The sequence below is a fragment of the Sorex araneus genome, chromosome 1 (genome assembly GCF_027595985.1).
Source record: "Sorex araneus isolate mSorAra2 chromosome 1, mSorAra2.pri, whole genome shotgun sequence".
Taxonomy (NCBI): Eukaryota; Metazoa; Chordata; class Mammalia; order Eulipotyphla; family Soricidae; genus Sorex; species Sorex araneus.
Window position 1 is genome coordinate 323,400,157 of NC_073302.1, and position 12,307 is coordinate 323,412,463.

Here is a 12,307-nt window from a genome sequence, read left to right on the forward strand (position 1 = left end):
AGATAGTACTGTAGGTAGGGCATTAGCCTTTCACTAAGCTGGCCCAGGTTTGATCCCTGGTATCCCATATGGCATACCATCAGGAGTAACTCCTAGGCTTCATTTGGCTATGATGCAAAAAATATATGCATATATAACATACAACATATATGATATACATATATACTATATGCAGAATATAATCCATTTCTTTTCTTTTGTTTCTGAGCCACATCTGGCAATGCTCAGGGGTTGCTCCTGACTCTGCATTCAGGAATTATTCCTGATGTTGCTTGGGGAACCATATGACTAGGATCAACCCTGGGTCAGTCATGTACAAGGCAAATGCCCTACCCACTGTAATATCTCTCCAGACCCAACATATGATATATATTTAAGATAGAGTTAATGTGATTTGCTGGTAGTAAATGTGTGATGAGTAAAAGGCAAAGATAACTGTAAGATTTTGGGTTAAGAAAGCTAGAAAATAGAGGCTGGAGTGATAGCACAGCGGGTAGGGTGTTTGCCTTCCACGCGGCCGACCCGGGTTTGATTCCCAGTATCCCATATGGTCCCTTGAGCACCGCCAGGGGTAATTCCTGAGTGCAGAGCCAGGAGTGACCCCTGTGCATCTCGCTGGGTGTGACCCACAAAGAAAAAAAAAGAAAGCTAGAACATATAATTGCCACTTACTGAGATGGAAAAGAGATGGAGAGTTATATTATATATTGTGACAAGGGAAAATGCTTATTTTTTAGACATGATAAGTTTAAGATGCATATTAGATTGCAAAGTAGATGTGTCAGGAAGCTTTAAGACTGAGTTCAAGGGACAGGGATATGACTGGTGACATAAATTTCATACTCATCAATATAGAGCACATAATAGTCATTAGAATGGATGAGATCATGTAAGGGGTGAGCACTCATAAAGAAGAACAGATATCTGAAGACTGAGCCACAAAGTCTCTCGACATATAGAGATCTGGTGAAGTGATAATCCAATAAAGGATATTCAAAATATAGCCAGTAAGGAAGAGAAGAATCAAAGGAGGAATATCCCAAAAACAAATAAATCGAGCATTCTTATGTCTGATACAACCCATTATACATAAAGCAATCACAAAGATCAACACAACAAAAAAGCTAATCATACCATCAAAAAATGGGGAGAGGAAATAAACAGGCACTTCTCTGAAACAAAAAACAGATGGACAATAGGCATATTAAAAAGTTTTCTCATTTGTTATAGGGGAAATTCAAATAATAATGAGATATTATCTCATACCAGTGAGAATGGCATATATTAAAAATACTAGGAACAACCTGTGTTTGATAAAAAAAATTTTTTTAAAAATTCTTGTTTCACTACTAGTGAAAATGATTTCTGGTTGAAACCTCATTGTAAATAATATGGAGATTTCTCTTTAAAAAGTAAGAAAAGAGCTACCTTATGATCAAACAATTCCACTTCTTGATATCTATCCTCACAACATAAAAAATAAATTTATTCAAAAAGACATATGAACACCTCTGTAGTCCTTTGTTAAAATAGCTAGAATAGGAAATCAACCCAAATATCATTCATTTAAGGGAATGGTAAGTAGCCACAAGGAATGATGGATGAAATCATGAACTTTCTGCAACTTGGATAGAACTGAGGATATCACGTTAAGTGACGTAAATCAGGACGAATGCTGGGTGTTCTCAGTTATCTGCAGTGTATACAGAATAACATGACAAGGCAATGGAGGGTATCAAAGGCGGGCAAATTGTTGACTCTGGATTATAGAAATGAAAAGGCCATGGAAGAAGATAAGGGAGGAAAGCAGGAAGACACAATGTAGAGGTGACATAGAGGGCAAGAGTCAGTGGACATATGGTTGGTTAAAAAGCCAAGAGATCTGTATACAGGTAAACTATTAGAACATAGGACAACTATAAGCATAGGGCCCAAACTACAATAATTAAGCTTACAAATATATCTGTTGGCTCATTCTCCACCCTGGATATTTTAATCCACCTCTCAACCTGAGATGTGTACTCTCAGCTTTTTCCCTTTTAGAGAAACCCGCATTTTCTCTTCAGGGCATCTCTTACTCTATCCCACTTACACTGGTGGTGGGATTGCTTACACTGGTGGTGGGACTGGAGTTGGAACATTGGCCTGAAATTCTGTTATTGACAGTTTTGTAAATTATGGAGCCTAAAGGGGGGGAAGGGGAAAGGACACAGCCATTGAATCGAGTATGAATATACAATTAGATGAAATAGGTATACCAAGAACATAGCAAGAAAAGAAGTCAAGAAACCTGAAATTTGGAAGAACGTCATTTGTGGTCATCACAATAACCAAGAATATTAACAAGAATCGTTTTAGAAATAGTTACAGTAAACAAGGCATAAAAAATTTTCAAGGGATAAGGTGAAACAAAAGCCACTAGACAATTTTTTTTGGTGGGGGGTACACCTAACAATGTTCAGGGATTATTCCTGGCTCTGCTCTCAGGAATCACTCCTGGCAGTACTCAGGGGACCATGTGAGATGCCAGGGATCGAACCCTCATCCGATGAAAGGCAAGCACCTTACCCGCTGTACTATTAAACAGCCATTAGACATTAGCACAGATGTCTATAATGTGAAGATACTAGCATCCAAATCAAGTGACTGCGGGTGTTTGGGCTGTTCCTAAAAACAGGTTGGCTATAAAATAAAAAGTGTTGACATTCAACTAATTTATAACATACAAAATGAATAATTTCTTATGGTTCAATCTATCAAACTGATAAAATTCAGTATACATCACTATCACTATCACTATCATCCCATTGATCCTCAATTTGCTCGAGTGGGCCCAGTAACGTCTCCATTTGTCCTAGCCCTGAGATTTTAGCAGACTCTCTTTACTCGTCCTTCCCAATGGTGCCACATTAGAGGCTCTTCCAGGGTCAGGAGAATGAGACCCATCATTGTTACTGTATTTGGCATATGAATAAGCCACAGGGAGCTTGCCAGGCTCTCCTGTGCAGGCAAGAAAACTCTCGGTACCTTGCCAGGTTCTCTCTCCAGAGAACTAGGCTATAAGATGTTCTCAGTTTTATAGTTTTATAGTCTCTGGATGTTGGCCGTTGATGGGATTACATGGTGCCAGGGGCAGTTTCTGGGTGTGACCTCCTAGCTACGGGAAAATGGGAAATCTGAGTGGAAAAGGCCCAGTCCTGATCTGAGTAGGCTTGGAGATTCTAACCCTGGGTCCCGCACACCTGGGTTCCTCTGCTGGTTACTTCATGAGTGAGGCTCGTCCAAACGTGTGGAGAGAGGCGTTGAGCATGGCTGTGGCTGGGTTATGGAGGTCTTTGGCTGCCGGGGCTCTGCTCTGGGTGGGGAGGGTATTCATCTTTAACTTCTCCTTTGTGCTCTGCTTCCAGAAGGGAAGCAGTATACATAATACATAAAATATATTCTAATGGTGCCTAGCTTCATAAAATAATTATATAGTGATATATATACATATATATAGTGCTAGGCTTGCTTTCAGTTGTAAACTCCCTACCATTAGAGATTTATATTTTGCCATATGAGTATTGCTCATAGCACCTGGTGATGAATTTTTGTATTTTTAATGGATTAATTAGTATTTCTATACATACATTATTACTGTAATTGCTCTGGCTGGCTTTTGCTATATTTCAGGATGAAATTATTCTTCTCACCTTTCAGAGTTAGGAAACAATTGAGAAATACAGTCAGGTAGCATATGGGAATCAATATCAACTAATTGCTAATTATATTAAAAGAGGACAAATGCTTGAGGGTAATAAGAAATCCCATTACCTTTCATCTGGAATAAATTCATACACTCAGTTACTTGAAAGCTATAAATTGCTTCCAAGCATACAGTATTAGTAAACCAAAGACAGGGTGAGGTTGGAGGTAAGGTGGGAGGGGTGTTAATGCAAGCATAGATCTTCCGTGACTTATAATAATTAAATATCAATAAACCTATAATAAGTTAAAAATATGATGTTGAAAATGCATTTAATACACTTAACCTACCAGACACTACAGCCTAGCCTTGCCTATCTCAAACATGGTTAAGAATACTTACTTGAGTCTACTACAGTTGGGCAGTTAGTTATCTTGTATTTCACTTTGGACCTTTCTGCTCTTCTCACCAGAAGTAGATGACACAGATGGACATTTTGTAGATGGAATGAAATTCAAAAACACAAAACACAATATCCAAAACATGTTGTCAACATGTAGATGATCAGTTCTTTACCTCTTGTGACAGAGAGGGAGTTGCACATTACAGGCGAGTATCCTATATTAATTACACAGACCACACATTGTTCCAGTGTAAACTCAAAAATATTCTCGTCGAGTCATTGTAAGTTGGGGACCATTTGTGCTTACAAAATTACTCCATTCCTTGATTCTTTTATCTCCATCTCCCTCAGAGTGATTCTTTCAAGATGCATTTTTAAAATTTTTCATAGCCATCCTGTTAGATGGTGTTGCTAAAATTTGTTGGATGAGAGCTGATTTTAGAAAATGTGATCTACTGGTTCCCCTTCCACCATGTATCCAAGACTTACTGCAGTGATCTGGCCACTGTGGAGCGAAAGAACCAGACACCAGGCGACACATCTGCCATGACCTTTGCCGCTGTCAATTAGTAAATCACTCCTCCCCCAGAGAGACACAAATTGAGGGGGCCTAGAGAGAAAGACATATACTGTCATTATCTGGTGGCAGCAGAACTAAATTTTGTGGAGACTGAAGTCTATACAATTTGGATGGTCTTCTTTAAGAAAAATAATTCAAAATGACATATGTAAAATCAGATGGCTTGGAAGAGGCCTAATTAAGTCAATGAAGGTCTAGAAACTTAGCCTTAATAACTTTACAGTAAATCCTTATCTGCTCTTGAAAATGTCGTAATACCTATTTTTATGTGTATATCAGGTGATTTGCTTGTATATACAGTTCAGCTTGCAGGAAAACTGAGTAAAACTGGCTTCAGTAATAAAGAAGAGTATTCGCTTATGTTCAGAAGAGTTCAGTTGTTGGACAGGCTCCATGGTTGGTTGACGGAGCAGCTTAACAATGTCACAGTGACCCAGTTTCTCTCCTTCTCTCCTCTATGTTGTCTGTAGTATCTATTCATCGTTAGGTGGCTCCCTTCAAGCTTACAACATGACTTTCAGAAGCCATGGAGACTACTGGCTTACTCTTCCCTACAAGAAGAGAAAGGAGAGTTGCCCCAGTCATAGAACAAAAGTCAGGTGCTTCAAACCATGTCCTGTTGGATTCAAGAGTCTGGTGACCAAGGCCAAAGTCAAGCACTAGGGAAAGAGGGCTAAGGGTTAACCTAAAGTGTCAAGTCAACCAGGACCCACTTCCAGAGAGAAGGTCAAGGCTAATGATATGATTCATCCTAATAATGTGGCCACCACAAATAGAAAAGCATAATTGAGGCTACTAAAGTATCCACAATAGTAAACCAGAGTAGTCTATGGAATAATGAGCTAAATGTGCCAAAACTTCAAGATACTCAGTTGAATATATTTTGACTTCCATCATTTTCTCTACCCTGAATCAGCCTCCTGGAAGGGCAGTGATCTTTGTTCAATTTTTATCTAGCACCTAGAGTAAGTCCCAATATTTCTATGCCTAGCACTTACAGTTTATTAAGAGAATCTATAATTTTCGCACAGTCTTCTAAGAAAACCCAACAGAGTGAAGCATTCATACCCAGAGAAGATTATTTTAAATGTAACTGTAGAAAAATGAAGTCAGAGTAATGAAAATATTTAAACATTGTTGAACTTGAACTGAAAAGAAAGATAACTTTAAGGACAGAACTGTGGAACAGTGAAAACAGGACAAAATGAACTTTTAAAGTGGCTCCTCAAATTATAATATATATCAAAAATGTCTCACAAATAAACATAAAAATAAATATAGTACAAAGGGTAATTAAGATAATTTTTTAATTTTTTGAATTATATTTGGGGGAAGGGCAAGTACATCAAAAGCACTAGACTAGTAAGTAATAATATGAAGAAACGGAGCACAACATAAAGATTTAACATATTTAATTGAAATAAGGAAATGTAAAACCAGGCTTAGAGATATAACCCAAACACTAAACATGTGCTAATATGTTTGAAACCCCAGTTTTGACCATTGGTACTACATGGCACCTTACCACCAAGAACCACCCGGTATGACACTGGTGGCACCTGAGTACCAGTGAGCCTAGGCACCAAACCATCAGGCCTGCACTACCAGACCAAGAATCAGCAGGGGTGACCCAGACAAATACCCACTCCCCCAGACCAAGATGTGTACCTCTATTTAGAAATGTGCTAAAGCTACGAGAGAGAAAGAATCTTTTTGAGTTTTTGAATATTCAGTTGTATTAAATCAAGTCATACTTGTTCGGGGTAATGGGTGTTAGTGCGATAGGTTTCATTTAGGGTGGGGTGGTTAGATTGCGATGATTTTAAATCAAGACTCCACCTCAGGAACCTAGGAATGTTAGGCAGGAGATGAGAAAAGGTCCACAGCTTGCCAAGAACTTCAGCTATTCTGATAAACAATTTGATTAATGATGCTGACTCTTGCATACTCAACAGGTTTTCCAAGTCTTAAACTTGATGCTGGCTATGAAGATAGTATTCGAACCACCCTTTCCACCGACATAATCATGCATATGTTCATTTACATACCATTTTCTATGAATAGGTCAGTATGCCATAAATCACAGCAAAGTTTCTTATGGCCACGCTCCTTACCTTGGCTTAACATTTCTTTTGTTTGTTTGTTTATTTATATTGGCACCACACCTGGCAGTGCTCAGGTACTACTCCTGGCTCTGCACTCAAGATATGGCTGGGGTGGGGTGGAGAGGTATCTGGAATGCTGGGTTCAAACTCGGGTTGGTCATGTGCAAAATAAATGCCCTACCAGCTGTACTATCTCTCTGTATGCCTAACTTAACATTTCTACTATTAATAAATGGAGTAGCACTGTCGTCCCGTTGTTCATCGATTTGCACGAGCTGGTGCCAATAACGTCTCCATTGTGACACTTGTTACTGTTTTTGGCATCATCGAATACGCCACAGGGAGCTTGCCAGGCTCTGCTGTGCAGGCGAGATACTCTCGGTAGCTTGCCGGGCTCTCTGAGAAGGACGGAAGAATCAAACCCAGGTCAGCTGCATGCAAGGCAAATGCCTAATTCGCTGTGCTATTGCTCCAGCCCAATAAATGGAGCAAGAAAAAATAAATAAATAACAGGATGATATGGTGTTAATGATGCATATTTACATTTTTTATTTGTCTGAACATTCAGGATCAATGGTATATGATAGGTCTTTGAAAATAAAATGCAACTTCATAAAATTATCCTAAGAATACTGTGCCATTTACTGTAAATTTTCTGCATAAAAATTTTTGCTTGGGGGCTGGAGATATAGCACAGGGGTAGTTGCTTACTTTGATGCATATCCAACCCTACTTAGAATCCCAGAACTTGGGGTCAGAGCAATAGTACAGGTAGGGCAGAGTGCTTACCTTGAATGTGGCTGGGTTTGACTACCATCATCCTATATAGTACCCTAAAAATTGCCAGGAGTGATCCCTGAGTAAGCCAGGAGTAAGTCCTGAACACTGCCAGGTATACCCTCCCAATAAAAATGAGAATCTGAGCACCACATATAGCCCCTTAAGCAGGAGTGATCCCAGAGCACAGAGCCAAAAGTAAGTTCTGAGCACAGGTCAGATGTGACCCCTCAAACACACACACACACACACACACACACACACACACACACACACACACACACACACCCCACAGATGAATTATAACTACTATATGATTCAGCAATTATACCTCTGGATATTTATACAAGGAAAATTGATTAAAATATTAAGTCAAAAATATATCAGTAACCCCAAAATTCACTGCAGCATTATTTACAATAGCTAAGACATGGAAATAACCTAAGTACCCATCAACCGATGAAGAGATGAAATATGTATATGTTTGTGTGTGTACACACACAGATAGTACAGTATTCAATCAGAAAAAAAATTACATTTTATAACCACATAGACTTGAAGGCATTATGCTGTGTGAAATAGGTCAAATATAAGTATAAAAACACTTGAATATGGGAAATAAACACATAAATAAGGTGCCCAGAGTAAGCCCTGAGCACTGCTTGGTTGCTCCCCCCCCCCAAGAAAAACACTCCCAAAAACCAAAAATAAATAAAGTCCATAGACAGAACATATTGTTGCTAGAGGCAGAGATGGAATGGGAAGCAAAATGTGTGTAGAAGATCAAAAGATGCAAACTTCTGGTAATAAATAATATGGAGATGTTATATCACAGAGACTATAGTTAATATTGTCTTTTATACTTGTAGGTTTGCTAAGAGCAGATCTTAAAAGTTCTCATCAAAAGGAGAAATAATGTAGCAATTCATGGGGAGGGATGATAACTAAATTTAAAGGTGGTAGCTCATATTCGATATGCCAAAAATAGTAACAAGTCTCACAATGGAGACGTTACTGGTGCCCGCTCAAGCAAATTGATGAACAATGGGATGACAGTGCTATAGTGCTACAGCTCATTTTACAATGTAAAAATATCAACTTGCTGAAGAGTTTTACATTTTATAAGGTGTAGAGTTTTATCTCTAACACTACATGGCTGCCTGGTTGCCGTTTGTGTAGCCTCCCAAACAACAACAGAAAAATTAAACCATTATACTCTCCTTGGAAAACTAATGTTGTGTTTCAACTCTTCAATAAAAAATTCAATAAAATTTTAAATATGGCACCCAAATAAGGAGATGATTTAATGTATTTACACCTTGCACATTTTCCCATATTGAAGTCCAGGTCTTTGCAATGGTTTACAATGTTTATGATAATCTGATGTGCATCTCATAACCTCTCAGATTTCATCTATTTGTATACTCCCTGTTCTTTCTGCCCCACTCACATTGCTGCACTTGCTATCGCTGAATGTAGCAGGCTCAGTCTAATTTTCTTTTTCTTTTTCTTTTGTTTTGGGGTCACATGTGGCAGTGCTCAGAGATCATTCCCGGTGGGACTCAGTGGACCATATGGTATATCAGGGATCAAACCCTGGATGGTAACATGCAAGGCAAGCGAACTACCTACTGTTTTGTCTCTTTGGCCCCCTTAATCTCACTTTAAAGTATTTTTCAATAATTATGCCCACCCCCTTCTATATTGGCATCTACTCTGATATATATTCTATACAATTCCCCTTTGAACTGAATTATTAAAATCATTGCTCTTTTATTTTTTCAATAAGGTCTGCTTTGTCCATCATGTTTAAAATTGTGTCTCTCTCTTCTTAATTCCTGCTATTCTGCTTTTTCTTTATAAATCTTACATTAGCATTCTATATAAATCTTATGTATGATGTTCATTGTCCATTTCTCATCTATAATGGAAACCTCGGAAGGAAAGAATTTTGGTCATTTTGATTTTTTTTTCTTCCCCCCCACCCCCCCACCCCATTTCCCCTAGTGGAGAAATACTTGGCATATTGTAATTCAACTAAAAGCATTTTCCAAATTAACATTTCTATGATCAACTTGCTTATTGTTGAGTCAGAAACCACTTAACCACTTTGATCATGCGATATGTTTGGGAAGTCAAACTTCCTTCTTAAAGACAGGAATCATCTACTTCTTAAAGACAAAAAAACAAACAAAAACCCCAAGCCCCAAACATTAAAACTTCAAATTCTCATTTCCTAACTTCCAACCAAAAAATAAAGACCGACTTTTTCCCTCTAAGGAAAAAATACAAAGTGGGTAGAGTTGTACACACATGAAGAAAGAATCACTTGAAGATTTTTGCCACATAATTCTAAATTCTACTGATGCAACACAAATGACAGCTGGGGTTTCAAAAAACAGTCAACTAGAGGGTAGAAATTCCTGTAGGACTTTGCTGTTGTGTTGGTGGTGGTGTTTGGTTTTGACAATGCTCAGGGCTTACTCCTGGCCGTGCTCTTATGTGGTTCTGGGGAATCAAACGGGGGTTGGCAGCATGCAAGACCAGGCTCTACCCGCTGTGCTATCTCTTGGCCCTCTTGTGGGACTGTGAAGTGACATTTCCACCAGGACACCGCATCCGTGCTAGACTAAGTAAATCCTGTTTTTCAGGTGCCGGCCAGGCAGATGCCTCCGACCTCCCTTCCTCCCGGGTTTAGCTCAGCTCAGCCAACCTCAACGCTTTCAGGAGTTCTATAATTTTAAAAAATAATAAAATTTAAAAAAAAATACCGCTGATGAGTGGATGAACGCATCAGCGAAAGGAGATTCGCAGTTCTACCGGGTCTTTGCACCTGTCTAAGCGCAAATACCTGCAGCCTAAACCCCGTGACGTGCTGAGCTGCTGTGAAAAACCAAGGGAATAATTCAGTGTTAAGAGAAACTGCGGGGATGCAATAATTATCTTGTTCGCCACCAGAGTCGTTCAGCGACCGCAGGATCGGGATGGAGATGCTCCTCCAACAGAGCCTCTTCTCAGAGGACCAAGTTGGGGCCGCTCGTGCGCTAACGCCGCGGTCCAGACTCCAGGGTGTGCGTAGACCCCGCCCGGGGCCGCGAGTGGAGCGGAACCTCCAGCCTCCGCGTGGGCGACGGCGGGGACTCAGGAGGCTCCGGCCGCGGGCTCCGAGATGGGCGCGGCTCTGGCCGGGCACAACCTGGGGGAGGAGCTTCCCTGGGTCCGCCCAGTGGGCGGGGTTTTTCCTGGGGCCAACCACTTCTCGGCAGATAGGGGGGTCAAAGTGACCAGCATCGCGGCCCCAGGCGGGCGCGACATACACAGGCGGCTCTCACTTCCATCCAGAAAGAGTTCTTCCCTTTGTCTTTTGTCGCCACTCAGAAGGGGCCGCTTCCTCTTTTCTTCCCAGATTTCACCGCCCCCGGCCTCCATTCCTCCCCCTCCCGGGCTCTCGTGGTGTGGCCCGAGTCGCTGGTCACGCGGCGGCGGGGGCGGGACCTGCCCCGAGTTCTGCTAGTGCTTCCAGTCTTCTGGGCCGGCGACCCGAGAAGTGTCCGTCGGTGGCCGGAACGATGCTGGGCCCACGTCGCCTGCCGATGGTCCTCCTGGCCGCGGCCGTCACCTGTGCTTTGGCGCAGCACGCGCCGCCGGTGGGTGAGCTGGAGCCGAGGGCGCGGAGCGGGGCGTGCAGGTGCGGGAGGTGGGGGTGCACAGGTGCTGCGGGGCGCGCCCGGCCGGCGGGGAGAACAGCGGGTCCCCGACGGCATCTGTCCCCGGGTCAGTGGCTGCGTGCGCGCGCGGGAAGGTGAGTGCCCAGCAGGCTGGTGGACCCCACCCAGCACCGTACAGGCTGCAACACGAAATCCTTTGAGGGAAAGTCTAATCTCCAAAGAATAGTGTCTAGTGATCTGCACACCCCTAAATTCAGTGATTGTTCTCGTTCTACCAGTTCCAGACCCGCGCGTCCTGAATGAGAAAAAGTTCCCGTCGGCTTATGTAAATAACTCGGTTAACTGCACTGCTGGGTGACTTTCCGCGGAGGGTGCCAGCAGCCTGCCCCGAGCGAGCTCGCAGTTAGGTCCCCAGGGGGCACCCTAGGAAGGACCTGCGCGTCCCCCATCTGGGCAGTGCGAGCAGCCCGATGCACCCCGTGACTCCTGAACCCCCTGACTGCTTTGGCGCTCACCCCCGGGTCATATGAATTCCTGTCTCGAGACTTGACCCACTAGGAGGAAGTCACAGACCACAGACGCGATAACGCTTAGATGCTGGGAGGGACCAGCCCACTCTAGTTTCCAGAAGAGGAAATAGAGCGACAGTGAGAAAAATCTCTAGCCAGAGGTCACACTATTGTTCACTGAAGCAGCCTCCCTGACTCTGGACTGGTGCTCTTTCATCATTCTCTACTCTAAAAGCGCTCAGACTGCGCTTTGAGTGCCAACAAATCAGATAAATGGGAGCTTGGGTGCATCTGACCTGAGGCTAGAGGAGGATGATCTAGAGAAGCAGGACATGCATGATGTTTTTATTCGTCTATTCGTCTAAGGAGAACTGCTTTAAAAGCAAAGTTCTTTTTAAATGGGGTTATTCATTCAACTAAAATTGATGTCTATTAAAAGTGGGTGCAATAGGAGGTATGAAGGGATCGTCCAGCGAGTGGGCCATTTGTTTTGCACCCTGAATTAGAATTACAGTGAATTCGAATCCTAATTCTACAGTGAATTCCAATTCACTGTAATTCACTGGGGTTCCCTGCCTGG

General features: G+C 41.9%; 1 protein-coding gene across 3 annotated transcripts in view; it reads left to right on the forward strand.

Annotated features, from left to right (window-relative positions):
* Positions 1-10,878: 10,878 nt before the first annotated feature.
* ASAH1 (N-acylsphingosine amidohydrolase 1) overlaps positions 10,879-12,307 on the forward strand; it is a 35,459-nt gene continuing 34,030 nt past the window's right edge. Inside the window, exon 1 of one of the 3 annotated variants that reach the window (XM_055134423.1) lies at positions 10,879-11,197. Coding sequence is in view for 1 of the 3 variants with exons in the window: in XM_004610335.2 (XP_004610392.1) it covers positions 11,120-11,197 (78 nt within the window). In the remaining 2 variants the exon portion in view is untranslated. Of the gene's footprint in view, positions 11,202-12,307 lie in introns of all 3 variants that reach the window. The other 2 variants (XM_004610335.2, XM_055134415.1) reach the window with 2 other exon arrangements.